General features: G+C 37.4%; 1 protein-coding gene across 12 annotated transcripts in view; it reads right to left on the reverse strand.

Moving 5' to 3' along the window:
- Positions 1–21422, reverse strand: part of ACACA (acetyl-CoA carboxylase alpha) — a 219896-nt gene that overhangs the window by 77965 nt on the left and 120509 nt on the right. For 9 of the 12 annotated variants that reach the window (XM_081161546.1, XM_081161544.1, XM_081161541.1 and 6 more), the window contains 9 exons: positions 20955–21011; positions 20700–20744; positions 15401–15442; positions 14230–14271; positions 12959–13174; positions 11853–12008; positions 9518–9721; positions 5522–5677; positions 3591–3737 (listed from right to left, as the gene is read on the reverse strand). In XM_081161546.1, coding sequence (XP_081017672.1) covers positions 3591–3737; positions 5522–5677; positions 9518–9721; positions 11853–12008; positions 12959–13174; positions 14230–14271; positions 15401–15442; positions 20700–20744; positions 20955–21011 — 1065 coding nt within the window. The remainder of the gene's footprint in view (positions 1–3590; positions 3738–5521; positions 5678–9517; positions 9722–11852; positions 12009–12958; positions 13175–14229; positions 14272–15400; positions 15443–20699; positions 20745–20954; positions 21012–21422) is intronic. The other 3 variants (XM_081161538.1, XM_081161543.1, XM_081161542.1) reach the window with 1 other exon arrangement.

Here is a 21422-nt window from a genome sequence, read left to right on the forward strand (position 1 = left end):
GTTTAGTCTATGCTGCAATAGTATTTTCCTCAATTTTCATCTTTACTTGAAACTATTAAAGAAAAATCCTGGTCAACTCATCTTTGGAGCTATTTGCAAGTAATGTAGTTCACAGATTTGGTCTACATCTCTTTTATTCCTACTCTAAATTCTCACTAACACAATGCCATTCAAATCTGACAATGAGAAACGTTCTACACTTCATCGTACATAAGGTGGCCCTCCTTCAGTTACTCTTTCTTGATGGTGGAGGGACAACTAGGAAAAAAGAAAGGAGAAGGTAGCTAACATCACATCAGCAAAGCTGTTTCTCCTGCTTTTAACACGGGCACAATGTTAAAAATGCAGGTCACATCTCTGCTGAAACAGCCAATATTCTTCCTCAAATGGCAAATAAGTTGCCTAAAACGAAATGGAACCAAATTGTTCCAACTCCTGGACCCATCACCATTTTACCCATTTACTGTCCTGGAAAAAAAAAATAAGGAAGAAAGACTGGCCACCCACATAGCCAATGGTCTGTTAAGTGTAGGTTTTCTGTCTCTGATTATGGGGAAGCACATCTCAATTCCTGGGGAAACTACAGGAATCTCTTGTTTTACCTTTATTCGTATATCCATGTGCTAGCTTTTAAACCCAGAAACTCCAATCCTTCAAGGTAATGCAATATCACCCATAATGATGACCTGGAAGAGCCGTCACCTTTGGAGAACACCACATTATAATGATTTAATGTCTATGTAGCATTAATGCATTTACATTGAGCCTTGGCTCTCGGGACATTAACAGGTCAATTTTTTATTCTTTTTTTAATAAAACTATTTCTCAAGGCTCTGTTCAGATGCCCATTCTCTTTGGGACAGGACAGATTTGCTCCAAATCTCATCAGCATGAGCTCTTTTCTTTCCCCTCACATCATTCTTGGGTAATATGTAGAGCACCAGGCTCATGACAAACTTGTCTCTTTGGCCAAAGAAAATTAAACTGCAATAGCTGAAAGTCAACTTGCCCTGATAAAACTCGGCTCAGCATGAGGAAATACATCCTGTTGACACCGCGTCATCTCTTAGGAGGAGCTGTCCCTCAGAGTTCTGACTGCCAAAACTCCATCTTTAGATTGGTCAGTCTCTCAGTGGACATGCTCCATTGTATGTTCAAGCTATTGGTAACAGAATTTGATACTAATACCCCAACCTCATTCCTGTCGCACAGTGCCCCATAATTTAGCTACGGCCACTGACTGACTTCACCAGCCGTCCCAGACATTAGTCACTAACTGCTCACAAAAGAACATCGACCTCACTCCTCCTGAGCTCAAAGACTCAGAAATAGCAAGCTGGCGCTCAGCCTCAATTCTAGTCAGTCATTTGAAGAAAAGGAAAAGAGAACAAAGAAAATAGGCAACTAAGGAGAGAAAAGAATAGTAGAAACAAGTGAGAACGGACAGAAAGCAAAAAAATATTTTTAATACTATTAGATTTCTAGATTTCAAGTTTATTAAAACACTGGGCAAAGTGAAACGTGGTTTCTATACTGACTCTACTATTCCCAGCTATAGTATAAGACTTATCTTTTCCATCAAGGTTTGTTGGGTATTAAAAGGGTTAAAAAAAACCTTTAATTTTTTTTTTTATTCGTGTGTGTGTGTGTGTGTGTGTGTGTGTGTGTGTGTGGTCTTTGGGTACAGAGTCCGTATAATAAGACTATTTGTATTCATACTGGCAGAGTAAACACTACATGTTCATGCCCAGGCAGCTCTGTGCTTGTAATTTCAGCAAGAACAGAGCTGTGTCCCTCTGGGACTTCACTATTCCCCCAGTCTCCATTCGCTCAAACACAGAACAAGAGCGGAGAGAAAGCAGGAGAGAAAGATCATGGCAAGAGGCTTCACAGAGCACTGCAGCTAGCTTGCGCATGGCCAAAAATCTCATTTTGTGTTTTAATTACATTAGTTAAAGCCGTTTTCTCTCAGCTCCATGTTCACAAGGGTGCCTTCTGTTCCTGAAGACTACACTGTTCAATGAATCAGAATTTAAGGCTAGCACAATGAAGCTTTTCTTTGCTCTTGAGGGGCTCACTGAGTACGTGCTACACACAGTGGCACAAACCTCTGCTTCGGCTTTGTGTGCTAATGAGCATATGCCTACTCTTGTCAAGATCCTATGCATCCTTCCTCCCTAGCCTTTTGCCTTTGCTGTTCATCAAGGTGTTAGATTAGGAGAACTCCTGCAAGTCTGATACTCTCTGTTTGGTCCATGACTGCATCTACCTTAATACTAAATCATCCACTTTAGCATCCTCTGGTGTACTTATTGACACAACCATATACTTGGTGTATATAGTAACTTTTTTTTGGAATAAGATACTGCATAAAAATAGAAATGACGACATATTACCTCCAAAGGCCTACTCAGTCTGTTTATGGTGAACATACAAGTAAGGATTACCTCTTCTAAGGAAGAAGCTTTATCTAGGATTATATCTAAGTCTGAAATAAAAACATCTCTTTTTAGGTATTATTGTTATTGTTATAACTGTACATTAGAAGCATAGTTAAAACCAGGAAGAATACCTATGCATGGAGGTGGACATAGGGTATTGTGCAGAATATGACTTTAAGTAATTTTTTTTTGTTTTTTGAAATATATCTTTATTGATTTCAGGGAGAAGAAGGGAGAGGGAGAGAGAGCAAGATAGAAACACCAATGATGAGTCATTGAGAGGCTGCTTCCTGCACGCCCCTTACTGGAGATCAAGCCCATAACCCAGGCATGTGCCCTGACAGGGAACTGAACCTCGATCTCTTGGATCATAAGTCGATGCTCAACTGCTGAGCCACACTGGCTGAGGTATATCATTATTAATAGTGCACTACAGGAGAAAGGCCTACAAGGCTAGGAAATGCATTCTTGAATAACTATCAAAAATGGGTTCTCTGTTACTTTCTTTTATGTTTAAACCCCTCGTTCTGAACGAGTCACTTTAAGAAGAATATATTTACCATGCTCACAACAGCATCAGATCAAATTACCCCAGCATAAAAAACATACCAAAATATGCACACTAGCATGCAAATAGATATCCAAGTAAAGAGAAACATCAAGCAAAAACAGTACTTTAAATACTTTTTTTATAGAAAATCTCAAAATTTCAAACATATACAAAAAGCGAGAAAATAATCTATTCCTATGTATCTATCATCTAGCTTCAATTAACAACTCATGGCCAATTTCGTTTCATCCATACTTACACACTCACCCTCCATTATTTTGAAGTAAACTCTATATATCAGATCACTTCATCTGTAGCTATTTTAGTATGTATATTTAATAGAAAAACAAGTTTTATTAAAAAAAGCAAAATTGTAATATCATTTTTAAACAAAGTAGTATCACTAGCACACCTAAAAAATTAAACAATAATTCTGTAATAATCAGTTAATGTTCTCTCTCTAAAGAATTCTACTAATAAGACTACTATGATGTCTACTACTTGGATTTGAATTAACACTATTTAATGACCATCCCATGAAAAGCTGGTATTAGTGGGCACAGAGGTAAGAAAGGGGGGAAGGGGGCTCAATTACTTGCCTCATTTCCTCCTGGAAGCCTGTTCATGTGGACCAGTTGACCTTGATCATCCAACACGAGCTCAGTGTATGTCAGCATGTCAGAAGGCAGAGGAGGCGATGGAAGGAATGCTTGAGTGGACATAGACTCCCAGAGTTTGATCAGGGACTAGTGGAGGAGAGAAGTTTGACTAATCAATGACAATTAGCATTTCAACATGGATAAAAATGTTAAGATTTGGTCAAGCTGGTTTTGCTCTTTCTTTTCTAAGTGTTCTGCTGAGTGTCTAAACATTAGACCAAATTCTACAGCTCTCATTCTCAGTTAAAACAGATTTAATATTATTTTTCACATAATGTATTTACATGTCAAAAAAATCAGGCATTTTTCCAATAAAATCAAACTACTGAGGGATTCTCAGTCAGCACTACAGCATTAACAAATATACCAGACCTAACAATATCCCTGGGAAATTAAAATAAGAAACTAAGTCACATCACTCACCCTTAAGAAAGCAGGAAAAATCCTAGAGTAACTTGGCAATAGAAGAATAACCAGGAAAATGACATAACACTCAGCTAATATAAAGAAATCCCAAGAAGGCAAGAATAAAGTTTCTACTAGAGGTTCAGGAAAAGCATCCCTTTTCTAATATCTTTTAAGAGCTATAGGCCCATAAACAGGAATTAGTTCACCAGAGGTGTATGACTATTTGTAAATATACATGCCAATTCTGCTCAAATTTGAGAAAAACAGAAAGATACACCTATCCATTTAGAAACCATCATGATTTCCAACTTCCAGTTACCAAAACAAGTGCCTCATGAAGTGGGAACTAGTTGTTTCTTTGCTTGCCTCAAAGCAACATTTAAAGCCAATATGACTCATTCAAACCTAGATGTCCTAATCGATATGTTTATGTCTATTCCATAGGAAGAACTGTATATGGAATGTGATTTCTATTTATAGCACTGGCTTTGGGAAACAGAACCAACACTCAACTTTTAGACTAACAATGCCAGTAATACTGAGTGACGGTAGCTACATTTCAACAGAGAGAGAACTTGTAAACAAGTGGTTACATAAGGAAATCTCTTGTATTTGTGAATAACACAGGAATTACAGATAGACTATTTACCAAGACCACATATATTACCTTAGTAAAATTCAAATGTGGTAATACTGGTTGTATTAACTAGGAGATTTGGAAAAATTCTATATTCATAGACTTTTTAAAGGACAAATTCAGTATTCTTTTGATAACTTATTTTTTATCTGCTGCATTTTCTGCTGGTGATATACTTTTCTCGCCTTCTATTGATGGAAGAAAAATCTGCAGCATAGAGATGATTCACCATACAGATCAAAGGAATTTATTTTCATATAGAGGATAAGATTCATAATATCATATTTTCTCATGCTAGTTTTTATTCAGCTATAATAAATCTCCCACAAAAGAACGGATACTTTAAACTGTGTAGCATGAACTCCACATCCATTTGTATATGTTATCTATATTGATTCTTACCATATTCACCTAGGCTATGAGCTGGAGAGACCTGGGTTATCTTGGAAAACAGGAAAATGAGAACTAGAGTTTCCAAACCTCTTTAGTATCCATAATTTGCATATAGGCTTTGGAAATATAGACCTGAACATAACTCCTCACACAGGTCATTGTAAACTACCATCACAGGCATGTGGCCTCAGTTTACTCTTATCTACACAATAGAGGGTTCTATCCTCACTACTCCTCTTGGTAATTCATCAAGAACCATCCAATATCCAAGTTGGCAGTCACCAAGTCCCAAATAAAATAAAAAGAATAGTGTCAAGAAATGTCCTGCCCTTTGGGAATACATCATTCCAGTCTAAGCTGCATCTGATGGAGAGTCAAGAAAACGTTGCCTCTTTGGAATAGGTCAGAGTCCCCTCCAGTTAGCCACCATTACCTGTCGAAACATCTCTGGAATATCATATATGTATGTTGTCCCTAAGGATTGTGCCTGGAACCTCTTTGATTGAAGCAGGTCTTTGGTCACATAGGGAGTGTTGATTAACATTCCATGCAATGGCCCCTGTTTGTCTCCATACGCCTGAAACATGATCTGCAGGAAAGAGAGGATGGCATGTGGAGCTGAGACAGAGAAAAAAATCAGAGATCTGCCTAGAGGGGCTTTTTCCATAAAAGTTATTTCTTGAAACACATTTTTGGTGGGTTGAGTAGCTCAGTTATGCTTGTTAATATAGGCTACATGATGCTCTCACCTCTCTACAAATTAACCAATTGCAAAAAATGGTATGTAGCCAACTGCACACAACGGGCTGCTCTCACTTTTGGATTTGTTGAAATCCACAAGAAAGCACAGTGTAAATTTCACATTTCAGAGACAGACTGACAATGCTTGCCTTCTAAAGTGACTTGAATCCCACATATTCAGAAATGAAGTATATGTCAACTAACCAGTCTGAACAGTGCTACTAGTATTTAAATTGAGAAACAGCTATGCACTAAAGAGAATTCTGTTCTTTCCCCATGGTAGAAGGCCAGGTCAGGTTCTACCATATCATCCATGCTTTTAGTCTACTTGATTAGAAAGTGCTTCATAAGTATTATTAGCCATAGAAAGGCTTCAGAGATTTCTGCTACAAGTGGATTTCATCCATCCATCTAGCTAGCTAATTTTTATTAGCTTAAAAGACATAGCCTATAGTAAAAAACATATATTTTATTAAATTATATACACATCTACATAATATATACACACATATATTTCCCCAGAACATTATGTCTACTAGTGAATAGCTCCTGCAATACTTATACTGTCACATAATGAAATCAGCACACCAGCTTTTAATCATTTTAACTCAAATAATTCTAGAAGAGTGCTTCATACTCCATATATTTAATTTTATTTGCTTATCAATATTTATAAGGAATGCCATTATTTCTATTTAATTAATATTTATTGAGTGCTCAGAGGTTGTATAACACTAAACTAGGCACTTTATGCATGAATACATAAAATATAGATTCCTAATGCAGCAAACAGAAATGGAGATTGGGATGTAAGGATATGTGTATCTACCCATATACCTATTCAGGCCTAATATATATAAGCTTAAGTCTACCATTAATGATTAGATTTGTGAACCTGCTGTACAGGCACAAGAAGAGAAATAAATGCTTAGCTAAACCCTGGGTATAGTTCAGCTAAGGGAATCCTTAGCCCCTTAGATCAGAGGAACAAGTGTATTCTGCTGACTTATAAGAAAGGTCCTCTTCTGGGCAAAATTTGTCTTGGGCTGCTCAAACTGCCCCCCCCCCCAATGAAGTTCCCAGTCCTCTTCCATATGACCAATGGTGAAAGTCACCAGGTAAGAGGTAGAATTAACAATGTCTTAGGAATGTGAGAGGTAGAAATAGTAATGTTTTTAGAGATTCAAAGTGTTAGTATGAAAGAATTGGACTCACAAGTTATCAAGATGGTCTCTATCATGATTGTGATGGTGGTACACAGGTGTATACTATTTCAGAATGAACTGAACTATATACATCAAGTGAATGCATTTTATTATATGTAAATTGGTTCTCCATAAAGGTGATTTTTAAGTATATATTTCTCCCTTACACTACACGTTGAAAATCAGTTGACATGCAATGGATTACCCATATCTCTTCTCCCCACTATAACTGACTGACATGAGTGTTCATTATAGCTAATATCACAAAGACTGTACAAGGAAAATGAAACTCATGCCAGTCAACCTTGCTCCCTATTGGCAGAAAGAATAAACCATGTGCCAAAGTAAGAGGCTGATAGTAATGGATAGCACTAGAAGCCTCTGAATGATCAGATATCTCTGTTCATTCCATTTTCTACTATAACGGACATCATAATTAAAGACTGGTAAAGTGTATGTTTTATAAGTTTATGAAAATATGTACACAATATACCACACACCTTTCACCAGAGGCCATCAAAAGAGCTTCTCTTGGAAAACAATCTCTGATCCCATATAGTCTGTTCCCTTATTTTATGAAGGCAGAATCATAATCATACCACAGAGAAACTAATTATTTGTCTTCCATTGTGATGTAAATTTCTTGAGAATAGAGATCACTTTTCTTTGTATCCATACTGCCTGACACACTATAGGTGGTTAATGTTAAAACAGTGATCAAATGAATGAATGATATGCATGGTTCTATATTATTTTAAATTTATATAATGACTCATGAGAGCAAAGAAAGGGAATAAGCATCAGGCAGGCATTAGGAGTGCCAGAATTGCATTGGAGGCTGTTCTTCTTGTGGGTTCCCCCCAGTCCACATGGGCAGTGGCTGTTGAACTCTCTCAAGTGAAGCACCTGAGGGAGACTTCTCCCTTCAGGGCTTCCTAAATATGTAGGGCCCATAGTAAAAGGGGTTCTCCCTCAGGCTAAAGGTAGCGCAGGCATTCGTTCAGATACTTATTGAGTGCTTATTTTGTGCCAGGCATAGTACTAAACCCTGACTGAAGGCTTCTGCGACTTTTATGCTCCTGTGTCACCACATGCCTCATGTGCCAGCATGAGGGAAACCTAAGAGCTTTCTGATAAAAAGGGAAAACAAAGTAGTTATGAAGAACAAACTTATTTATCATAAACACTGAAATCTCAAGTGGCCATCTTATTTTTCACAAGAATAGACTTGCCTTGAAGCCATTGTAGAAGTTAATTAAAATCATCCCTACCCAATGGAAAGCTCTGACTGAAAATGTCTTTAAGGTTGCCCTGAAAAACATCAAATGCAGCAAAAATTATTGAATACTCTTTCCCTTGCTAACCCCTCATGCTCTTGCTTGCTTCTCTGTTTTAACTGTTCGCTTCTCATGGGATAGATTTCTCTGGCCATCTAACTGGGACTCAAAACACAAAATGAAAGGTCACTCTGACAGCTATCCAAACTCAGATTTTTAAAATTCATCTTCAAAGTACTGATAAAAATGTCTTTTCTTTCTTTTGTTCCCAGATTTAAAAGGGCACAGATAAAAACAATAGACTATAATCTCTTCCTGGTACTCAATGCATAGAACCGACTGAAACCTTTGTGTACACATACTGGAGCAAGTTCACCCTTTAAACAGAAAAAATGCACTTCCCAATTTCAGTCCAAATCCTTGAAATAACATCTCCATTCTTAAAAAGACATGAGCAATGGCAAACCAACTTAAATCAACTACAGTATCACAGCAAATGGCCCAAATATTTAGAAACAAAGACGGCAAAACAGACTAAAAAAAGAATTCTCTGTTATCAGAGAACCAAACTACTAAAAAAGTCACTTTCCATTTTCACATTCTCCATTTTTCTACCTGAAAAATGGGTTAAGGTTTGCCACTGTGCTCTTTTATAGACATAAAACTCTGAACTCTGGGTATAAATGGAATAACAATAGGTAAATACGATACAATCACTGCTTAATATTACTCAAACCACTATGTTGAAATTTTCCTTCTTTAAGACAGAAGTTGGTGACATATTTCAACAATTCTCCTTTCTTTACTTACCAATGAGTCTAACTAGGTGGAAAACAGGAAGGACAAACCAGACCAGAAAAGGCAAGACTGCTCAAGTAGTCCTAGAGTATATTAAGAAAGAGCCCTAAATGACACAATTACCTCTGGAGTTAGGTTCACTTGGCATCTGTTAGGGCTCACTAATTCATGACCAAAGGTTGAAGGTTTTATAACACCTATGATTAGAAACAGAGGTACATCTTACAAGGCAAATGGAGTTTGTCAAATTCATGAAATCGCATAAGCTGATAGAGGACAGCCCCACTAGGTGAACCAATGGGATTTATGAATTTGGGTCTTCTATAACAAGTGCAAGTAGCTTATCCTAAGGACCAAATAAAAACTTTGAGGACACTTCAAAGTTTGACTACTGCCTGACTACTGTACCTGTGCTGTCCTGGAGTCAGTCACTTCCTTGTACAGGCTGATGTCCAAGTAATAGCCAGACTCGTTTGTCAGGAAGAGGCGGATGGGAATTGCTTTTCCAGTTGGTGTCAGGCGAATGTTGATTTTCAGTTCTGCCTGGAGGACGCGTAATTTCCACAGCCGACTTCCATAGCGCATTACCATGCTCCGCACAGATTCCTCAATCTGACATACACACACAGCACCAAGCACAAAACTTAAATACCTGTAACTAGGACCTGTTTCCAGTCTGCCCATCTTTGGGAATTGAGGAACGGGAAAAGATGCAAGTTTCTCAAGATGTGTACTACATGTATTCCTTACAAAAAGTCATATAGTTTCTGCCCAACCCTACTTTTGCTTAGACAAGTCAGGGACAATTTCATGCTGGCCTGTCATATGAGCAGTTTTCTATGGCTAACAACACTGAAATGCATGCAACTCCTTTCCCCTTTTCCAATTATATTCATATCCTATCTCAAAGGTCTGCAATATCTAAAATTACAAGCCATGGGAATTAAGAGAAAGCCCCAAATAAGAATAAAATCTCTAGTTAAACAGCTATTAAGTAGCATTTATATGCATGGTAACTATGTTTCATTGCACTTTCAGGACCTTAAATCAACATAGCAATTACCACCCACGAGCTTTTTTCCATACATTTTTATTAAACTTTATAATATATGTCTCTTGGTAAATTGCACAAATTAAAGATAGGCAATTTGTAGGTGGTGCTAGAATGTTCTCTCTAAACAGAGCTCTGAAGCTTGATCATTGCCAAGTCCAACTGGGATTTAAGTATATGAAACACGTTTCCTAGTTTCTCTAAGCTTTATACCAAGGCAGCTTAGTGCTTCTAGTTTTCAGGGTTAGGTGAGTTTAACCAAATAGCCTTAGAAGTGATTTCTCCTTATTGACATACTAAAGCAAAATATTTTTTCCAACATGGCTGCAGGCAGCTAGGAATATTCTTCTCAAAATTAATATTTCTTAAGTGAAGTGTCTTTCTAAAATGCTTCCTCAACTTAGAAAACTCTCAAAAATATCTCATACCACCCTTCTCTTATCGATTTTCAGAAGCATGTGCCACTCTTGCAATTTGTTTCTGCACCACAGAATTTTAGGTTAAAATGTGTTCTAAGGAGTTAACTTCTCTATTCTCACACTTGCTTGTTAACCAAGTGATATCTACCCATTCTTTTCTCAAGGGAACAAAAGTCAACATCTCCCTATATAGGAAATTGACAGCTATCTATGATTAGAAAAGCAGAGCCAGGGTATACGGGTGTTTGGAGTTGAACAGAGAGGCTAATATAAAAAACTCAATGAGAAATTGTAGGCTAAATCTAAAAATATATAGTTATACAGTGTCCAGGCCATGTTTTAAGTCTTTCAGCTTCATCAGTTCCAGAATGTTTAGGAGAACCTTTGTTTAACCTACACGATGCGACTTGATACTCAATGAGTTGCCCTGTCCTAGGCTCTTCTGGCAGACTAAAGCAACTGATCAGTAGTAGTTTAGAGTCCTGAAGAAAAAAAGTAGAAAAAGATTTCTCAGGTCTTACATACTAAGTTCAAAAAGCAAAAGGTCATGCCTACAATTGATCTTGGGAAAGGGGTATATACTGGTTCTCCTATCCAAATTCCACAATATGGAAGAAAAAGGTTAGAGGGAGCAGAAACAGAGAGCAGCTTATCTGTGGGATAAAAGATCAAGTATAGAATCATTTTGTTTTCCTTCTTTAAATTATATGGAATGCATTTTAGAACAGAGCCTCAGGGAAGAAAACATACATAATACTTGTGAAATTCCTTATTAGCCAATTCTCTTCCTGTGGAAAAATACTAAAGGCAAACAGGTTAGACACTTTGGTAAGGTACATTACGTTCCTAAGGCCACCAGCTAAGTAACATTTAGTACAAAGAGGCAGTAATTTTGCCAAAATGGCCAATAGCAAGTTAATTATGCTAGATGAGAAATCCTAGGGAATTATATAAGATAGGACAGCCATCATGGCAAATATCATTATACAGGTACCAACAGAGGAAAAGAAAAGGGCTTAATGTTTTTGTACTGCTTATAAATGGCCAGCAAGGTAAGTCATACTACCTTCAGTTTTATTCTTTCATGGCTATAGCAAATTTCTGACACCATCCCAGAAACTCAGTCTATAAGTAGTCTGTAAACTTTACAGATCAAGGGCTCTCAACCAGCCGACCAAGAGTACCTCTTTCCAGGTCTTAGTGCAAATAAATATGAATGACTCTCCCTGCTTGCATTTGCTAGTCCTGGGAGACAAGCTAAGAAGAAATGTACCTTTGATGGGTCCATGATGACTGTAGGCACAAAGTTGAGGAAGATATGGTTGCAGTCAGTACGGACATTTGTATTATTAAAAGCGACTTCCAACTCATCCATGGCTTCCAGGAGTAGCCGCTCACCTTCATTTTGTAGATATTCAAAAGAAGCTTCCTATGCAGGAAGAGATCATCATCAACATTAATGTGTTTTAAGAGGCAATAAAGAAATGGCTATTATAATTACTTAAGCAGTAGTATCTCATGAATCATAAGGCACCTGCTACAGGTGCATTTACCTTTCTCCCTAGTCAGCCCAATAACCACAGGCAGCAGGGGCAGGCAGGGGCGGATTAAGAATTCCTGCAGTTCTGGCCAGTATGCTCAGTGGTTAGAGCACTGGCCTGTAGACAGAAGGGTCACGGGTTTGATTCCCAGTCAAGGGCATGTACCTGGGTTGCAGGTTCAATCCCTATCCCTGGTCGGGCGAGTGCAGGAGGCAACCAATCAATGTCTCTCTCTCACATCGATGTCTGTCTCTGTCTCTGTCTTTCTCCCTCTCCCTCTCCCTCCCTCCTTTCCACTCTCTCTAAGAATTCCTACAACCCTTCCTCCTGCCTCTAGTGTATCATTTCCTTCCAATAGGTGGAGGTACTGGAACCCCAATAGAACAGTCTAACAGAGCAGTCTAGAAAGGAAATGTTTAGAAAGTTGAAGAAAGGCCATGGCTATGGGATGTGGTCATGGCTAACACACCAGGAAGCACCCTGCTATGTGGAGAAACCACCCTGCCTCTGGACAAGTTTACAGCGGGGGCACTTCTTTCTCCTTACCCTTTGCCATCACCTAGCTCTCCCTGTGGTTTTTCTGTTAGCATGCTTTTCCTTTCTCAAGTGAGTGCTAGCACACTTCCATTACCGAGGAAGTTCACAGGGAAGGGGGGAAAGCCCTTTATCACATGGAATATTTACTTCTGTGAGAGAAATGGCTCTGACTTCTCCTGGTTATTGGAGAGTAAGATAAACAAGAGCTTTGATTTAAAAAAATGCAAACCTAATTTTGAACCATGACTGTTCCTCTGTCCCTTCCCTCAGGGATAACTTCCCATTCAAGTCCAGCACCCACCTTGGTGACCAGGTCAGAATGTCTGATGATTGCACGGACAAAGAACCTATAGTCTGTCACTTCTGTGCCCACTTCCACTTTGGCTGCCCCAAGATACAGGTGCATCTTGTGATTAGCACATGGAATGGCAGTCAGGTCAAAATTTCTCATCCGATTCAGCTCTAACTGGAAGGCGAGTGCAGGCTCCAAGTGGCGATAGATTCGGTCCTCCTCAAACTGAGCATAGGGAGCGGAGGCAAACAGGCCACCAGGGCGGTTACAACACTATATCATGAACGCGCGAAAGAGGCTCTTAAAAATAAAATACAAGCTGCCATGTGCTAATGAACAGCAAAAATGAGCTCTGGACAAGGGTAATGCTGGAGCTTACATAAGATTAGGCACCAAAGAACCTATTCAACATCCCAAGCGTTCATCATTTTTGCTTTTATAAGTGGTGATGCTCTCCATTAAAACAAACAAACAAAAAACATCAATTCCCTCAGAACTCCTATAGCATTTAATATCTTTATAATTCATTTTTTACAATTAACTACAAACTGTTTCACATTAACAACTACTTCACATATTAGTGTTTTGGGTTTTCCCAACTAGCCTAAAATGCTCACAGGCAAAACCCATGTCTTATGCTCTTTACCATTTGTGGCACAGTACAAAGGACACAGTAAATATTCAACAAATAAACATCATATAATTTTTTTAAATAGAGATATCTGGCTTTGGAACATACTATATCCATAAGATATATAATTATACACACACACACACACACACGCACGCACACACACACATATTTTAAGAGTTGTATTTACGTTTACTATATTTTTTGCTGAAACTATATTGTTTTTCCAGAGTACATGTCAATTGAGTGAATAGTAACAGGAAGAAACCAAGATGATCTGAAATTTTGTATTTTAAAATGGAAGAACTAATGCACATAAACAAGACCTGAATATAAACAAACTGTCTGTAGGTGACGAGAATAATCCTAATAAGTGTAACAGCCCTTTAATCACATCATAATAACCATCCTAAAGTATAAGGATAATTTTGAAAGTTATTGCATTCTTTGAGCATAAAAGTACATTCAATTGTTTCCTAAACCAAACTCTTTCAGAAGGGAGTCTTTTTTCATTCTAATACACATTAGGCAAAGGGAAGCACAAATTCAATTAGAAAAAAAAGGCAAAGATATGCCATTCCTGGGCTTGTAAGAAAAAAAGAAAAAGACATTAAAAAAAAAAAAAAAGAGGGAAGGAATCAGTTCTTACCTTATCCCTTGCTCGGAACGTGAAAAATTTAGGGAATTCTCTCTGTGTTAAAAGAAGGGGAAAATGTATCAGTCCTTCATAGCTATGGCTCTTTGGGGATCAACACATAGTACAGAAGCACTCAAGCATCTAGAAGACAGTTTCCTAGAAAACATGCTCCTTACCGAAGTTTAGCCCAGGGAACATGACTGCTCCTCTGGGTAACCATCGCTTTGACCCCACTTCCAATTTGAGAATCACCATACTCTTAACCTAACTTTAATAGCTACCCTCTCCTGGGGGGGGGGGGGAGTATTTTTTCATCTCCCAAGGAAAAAAAAAATCTTCCTGGGTGTTGCTCTTGGCACAACCTGGCAAATAAAACCAATATACCCCTAAACTTCAGCAATGCAATGGTAGTTACTGGACTGATTTCCCAAGTTTCCCCTTAAGAAAGTCTTAAAATGTAAACTAGCCAGAAAGCACAGAATCCCCAATCTGTGTGTTTTCCTCATTCACTCTCAAGTCAATAATTTCAAGGGTTTAAATAATAACTCTTCAAGACAAAGAAAAGTACAAGATGTTACTTTGGTCACTACCACTATATGTATAGGAAAGAATGGGGTGGAACCAGTGAACTTAGAATCATTTGGTCTTACTGCTCTTTTGCAGGGCATTACGAAAGAAAGCAACCAATTTACTAGAACCTTATTAATTAACAAAGATGAATTCAATTAGCAGAGTCCATTAGTTTCTGAAATTTAACTTATTAACACCAAATACCCCTGTTTCTCGGATGGGAAGCTCTCCTGGCGGTGTTGGAATCAAATCATTACTATTTGCCTCTATAGGAGGTTTCATTAGGCATCTTCTTCATTATGAATGCAATATAATCAAACACTCATCGGTACACAGCAGAGAGACCAGGACTAGCTGCATAAATGTCCCTCAATGAGCTTTAGGAACCATGAAGGAAACATGAACTGAAATGAAAGCCTTCTAGGTGGCAGGTGCTCTCATGTGCTGTCCCCTCGAATGCTCTCAACGACCTCTTGAGGTAGGTATCCGATTTTACAGCTGAGGAAGCCACGACCAAGTGATATGCCCAGGATCAGAAACCTGGAATAATGAACTTGGGACTCTTTATGCCCTTTCATCTCTACCACTCTACTTCTCAAGTGTAGGGAATTACCTTTCCATTCTTGTTATAATCCAGATTCCTCAGAGGACTTCTCTTTGATGAGACAACAAACAGAAATTAAGACGTATTTTAAAAATTAAAAAAAACAAAAAAAACAAAGCATAACTCATGCTGAAACCTTGTGGTTTTTGAATTTACTGAGGATTTCTTGAATACTTTCCACAGGTACTACACCTCACCCTCATTTAACTATAGCTTGTACAGTTAATAAATCTTCTTACATTTTCCTTGCATTTTAATTGTAAAACTGCATTTAACAGGCTTCTTGGAGCTTGTTTAGCAAGCCCAGGAAACCCCCTGTCCAGGCTTGGATCTTTAAAAGCCTTTTGAAAGTGGATGTTACACAGCAATGATCTTTTACTGACGGTGTTTTCATTCTAAATAATTCTCTAATTCCCCCGAATGACAGTAAAGAACATGGAGATAACTTCAAGGTAAGGCAGGATGTTCACCTGCGTTGTCAGTAGGTTTCATGCTCAGGGCTTTATAGTCTCATTTTTGTTTTATTGGTTTTCAGAGCATTAACTAAGGTAACACAAGTCAAAAAAGGAAGGGGAACAAAATCCTTTCATGAAATTTTCTGAAAGAAAAATCAAGGAAAGTGAAAATACAATCTTTTAAGCACACACTCTTCTATTCTGCCTTAATGATTGATTAATTAATTAAAATATTTATTTAGTACATCATTTATTCAAGTGTGTACAACTGTAGGACCAATATCATTTTTCTTCAAAAACAAAACAATGGTAACCAAAAAAATCACTTTCTTCACCACTTAAACCAACTAAGAAAATGTGCAGTAACTGAAAGGCATGAAAAGCAAACAATGTGAACAGAAATGCCTTTATTACAAATAATGGAAGAGCCTGACTAATCCTTGGCAGAGGTGGGAATAGACCACCAATCAGAAAAACCACTTTCATGAGAGTTAGCTAAGAAAAGGTGTCATGAGATGATATCACCAAACTTTTTTTAACTTCTGAGTAAACTTTTAGCTCTCCAGTAAAGTCCACAATTTAAGCATGAAGCATTCAGAACAGGAGATGGTAAAAACTTCTGTGCAATGGGAAGACAGGGTTAATGAGCAATTCTTCAAGTCTGAGGGCTTTTATACAGAGTCACCTCTTTTGGGACACAAAAATAAATAAATAAATCACAGAAGGACAGAAAATAACAAGTCCAAAAGTCTGATCCTACAGTTTCAGGAAATTCCTTCATCGTAGTTCATCCTCATATTGCCAATTTTTCCACTAACTGCATTCATGCTTATTCTATCACTAATGTAATTGCTTTCCAGGCATTCTACCAGTGTTATGGGCAAATATCATAATTGAATGTACACAAAGAAAAACCCTGTTAGAGTTCTGGTACCAAAAAACAAAAGAATGCAACATTTCTCAGGAAGAAATTATACTCCTGCTGTGTTCTAATCAGCCAACCATCATCAAGACAATCAAAATAATTTGCCTAAATTAGCCAATCAAGACACCCTGCAAATCAGGGAATGTGAAAACCTGCAACACAAAACATCATAGCTGATTATGATACTAATAATCGTGTTAAAAACCTAATGAGATGAAGAAATTGAAAGCTTGCTGGTGCAATTCTCTTTTACCTCAACATGCTGAGAACTAATTATATAGACTGTAATTAAAACAAAAACCCAAACCAAACCTTCTGAAAAACTAATAGTTGATCCACTAGCAAACAAAACGACTAATTTTTTTCAGCTTTATTGAGATATAGTTGACATATCAAATTGTTTTTAAAGAAATGAACTACTAACCATGATAACTGGTTTCGATAGTGGGCTCTTCCTTCCAAAACATTTAAATTTAAAGTGGGAGTCATTCACATAAAATCAGTAAAAGTATAACTATCTCCTAAGTGATTTAGAGTAAAATTTTTAAAATCTCATGAAATCTCACAAACAAGAATCAAAAGGAAACTTATTTAGAATCTCATCACAGTTTTTGGACCTAATGCTTCTGCTTAGGTGGCAAAGGATAAGAAGAAATCCTGAAAATATACATTTTAGTATCCTTGAAAACACTTGGCTGAAAAAAAGTATGGAAACTTCGAAAAGTGTAATACTTATATTCCAATTAAATAGCCCCTTCAGCTACACTTTTTGGAACCTGAAATGTGAGTGAAACTAACAGAGACTTAATACTACATGAAACTAGAGTACTGCATGCAGCTTTCATAGCTGCAGAAATTCAAAGCCTGTTCTTTTGCTTTTAAGGCTTCAATATATATTTTTTAATATGAAGATATTTACAAGAATAGGCTCATTTTTCCTCAAACTTTCTGTTTATATCTTAATGTTAAGCAGTTATTCAAATCCCATTATAGGTACTTGATTTAATTAGATGGTTCTGAAACAGACTCGACACCAAGTGTCCTTAATGCTGACAAATACTGCCAGCTCAGAACAGGCTCCATGTAAAGAGACTAAGGAAGCAGCAGGCATTCCAGTGGGACTGTGAGATTAAACAACGAAGCTTTGAAATGCTTATAGCCTTCACTGGCATCTGAATAAACACCTAACAATAGACCCCTCTCGGAACCTCTACTCTGGCCCTCATTCGCCTCGTTCTGGTTCTGAAGCAGTCTGAGAGACGACCAGGCAACAGCACAGCTGCTTCATCCCACACCAGCCAATGTTGTTCTTGAATCAAACTTGGTAACCTTCCTCCTCTCCTTGCCCCTGCATTCTCTTTTCTATTCAATAATATAAGGATTTCACAGTGTAGAACAGGGAGACTGCATACATCACAGTGGATTACCAAGAAGCCAGAGAGATCAAGAGATTCATCTCTAACACTCAGGGAAAGCTTCCTCTTTTTCACACTACACTAACTATGGGGCAAGGGCACATCAGATGACATGACAGAGGCTAAGCACCCTTCATGAATGGCAAGCTACCACCAGCAGAGGAACTTACAGAAGTACCATGGCAGCGAGCCCCGGATTTGTACAGCTCCTGCCAAGTCATCCTGGCTACAGTAGATCCTGGATGGAATTCAGTAATAGTTGCCCTTGCCCCCTGTGTAACCACTAATCATTTCTAAGAGGCCTAACATAAAAATAACCCAACTCCTCTGCCTTTCAATTCTTCAAAGAAAATTCAGTCTATACCTAAATCTTAATTTCTCTAAGTCCTAAAGCAACCTTTCCTACACTCATGACAAATCACATCACTCGATAATGTAACTGATTTCCCACTTGATGTCACTATAAATAGGAACTGGACCATGATTCCCAGGAAAGACCCACTGCCGGGCTCATTTCCTAGCAGATTTTGCCTATACATGTCCCTATTCAACCTAAATCCAGAAATATTAGAATAACAGGGAGAAAAAAAAATGTTTTAAAGCTATAGATAGACTCTAGGACATGACATAGATTCAGAGGTAAGACAGGGGGTTTTTTTGGTATGTATGCACATACAAAAAAATGCCCATGAGAAGTAATTGCTTTGGCTTTTAAAATTTTTGGTGGAGTGTTAATTTATCATGGAATGTTTATTATGAGAAACCAGTTCATGTGCTATAGACATGAAGACTCTATCTGAACCATCAGGAAAAAGGAAAACAATTTTTCAAATTCAATATTATTCCCCAGAAAATTATAGTATCCCAAAGTCAGTGAAAAAAGAAAAGTCATGCTAACACTTAAACCTAGCCCAATACTCTTCCCAAATCCAGGGCCTGGCTGTGGCATGTCTGTCTTAGCTCTGATCAGCATCCTCCAGCCCTAGTATTTATTCATGGGTCTCATATTCTATCCCCAAGTATCAATTTTATTCTCTAAGTTCTGGATTTTTCTCCCTAAAGCCCCAGGGTTCTCTTTAAGCTCCTCATACTTCTTCACTGCCTCCAGTTTCCTATCTGAAGTTATTGACTGATCTATATCTACACTCTGGTGTCTGGTTTCCTGACATCAATAACACAGGGGAGTTATGCAGTTCACAACATTTCCTAACGCATTTCAGGAAATCTTAGCTCTTTAGTTTGTAGGGTAGGCTCTTGTTTCTCTATAGACTAGACCAATGATTTTCAGCCTATGTGCCATAAGAATTTTTAAAACACGCAATACCTGACTATTTAGTCAGGGTAACTGACCTCTTTTCCCTTAGATTGTCAAATAAAAAAATGACAACAGCCAACACAACAATAGCCATCTGGTGTGAGTATAAAATTATACCTATTTTTTTGGTCATCTCAGCAAAAAATATATTTTTTTGGTGTGCTGCAGAATTTTAATTAGTTTGTGTGCGATGAGATGAAAAAGGTTAAAAATTGCTGGACTAGACCAACAAGGTGAACTGTAAGAAGGAAAACAAAATGCCAAGTGCTAAAGACCTAATAAACAAAAGGGCAATAAAAGCAACCCCGCATAGGTACTTGGGTTTAGAAAGTCCTTTCCAGAATCCCTAATGTTATCTTCATTATTGCAAATGACAAGGCTTGAAAACTAACTTAATTATCTTAATTGCTAAAACAAAACAAAATAAAATTCTTATCAGGAAAATTAAAACTTCCTAATATCCTTTGGAATCTTAGCTCCATTAGAATCAACCTATAAATAAATATTTTTAATACGATCAGCCATTTTAGAGAATGAGATCTAGATTGCAAACGAGATTTTTGGCCTTAGTGTTATCATCAAACTGGGTATGATCATATGGGTATTCTATAGTTCAGATACCAGGCTATTAACTAACTTATCTTTTCAATAAAATTTTTAATCTCACAAATATTAACAGTTAATTCAGTTAAATGGGAGAACAAACAACTTAATGCTCAATTTTTATTTATTTCTTGCTCCTAAAATTAACATAAGACAAAAGTACCAACTTGGGCTCTGTTAAGGCATTTTAATAATAAATTATTGTTTTTCATAATTGAGCGCTCTTAATAATAGAACTTGAATCCATCTTTGGTAAAAGCCAAGACCCCAAAATGCAATTGGCAGTTCTTGACTACTGACTCACTGTGTGGGTAGAAGTTACTAGTTAGCTCCTGCTTCTACCTTACTCATCTGGATATATGCATATGCTCATTCTTAATTATTTCTCAGAGATATACTGAGGATGTTATAGGGTAAAAAAAGGAAAAAAAAACTACAGAAGAATTGAATAGTCAGTATAATACTTTCTAAAAGAAGAGGGACCAGACATTAGTCCAGCCCTTCTAAATAACTCACACGTACTCTATGTTTAAATAATCAGTGGTAAACTGATAAAACAGTAAATAATATTTCATTTATTGTTCCCTTTACTTACATGAAATCTCTGATCCACCTCACAGCTGATCTGTTTCCTGAAATCCTTTCAAATGAAAGACACAAAGGGAAGAATAAATTTAAAATTGAATCGAGTAAAAGGTGATGAGTTAAATGTTTTTCTTAAACTTATAGAAAATAGTTTTTTCTCTGCATAAATTCTACAAATAAGTGTATGATTATAATTCCTTTTTTTTTTTATTCTAGCAGCAGCATAAGAAATGTTAGTGAGGTATAATTCACATATTGCCAATACCTTTTGTGCAACCAGGAAAGTAAGGCGGCGAATTCCATGCTCAACCAGAGTAGCTTTCTATGGAGAAACATGTAAAACAAGATAAATAAGATCTCCATTTATCTTAAATCTTACCCATTCAGTCCTTGACAGGCTCTAATTGGGCTAAGTACCTTTTTGGGTTGTCTATGTCTTGGCTAGTACCTTCAAACTTGCAAATAAACAAATCTCAATCTGCCTCCTAGGACTAAGTCTTGTGGGATACTTTTTATATTGATCTGGACAAAACTGAGAGAGAACTTTGTGCAGGAAAAAGGGTCAAGTGAAGTCACCTAAATTCTCTAAGGTCCGATTCACATCACAGTAGACCTTAACACAATTTCTGCTTATAGAAATCACATTTGGTGAACATGTTCAGATGTGAAGATTAAAACTACAACAGAAGCTAAATGAAATCAGGTTACTCAGGCCAGAAGGAAAAGAAGAAAT

Source organism: Miniopterus schreibersii (genome assembly GCF_964146895.1).
Source record: "Miniopterus schreibersii genome assembly, chromosome: 16".
NCBI classification, from domain to species: Eukaryota; Metazoa; Chordata; class Mammalia; order Chiroptera; family Miniopteridae; genus Miniopterus; species Miniopterus schreibersii.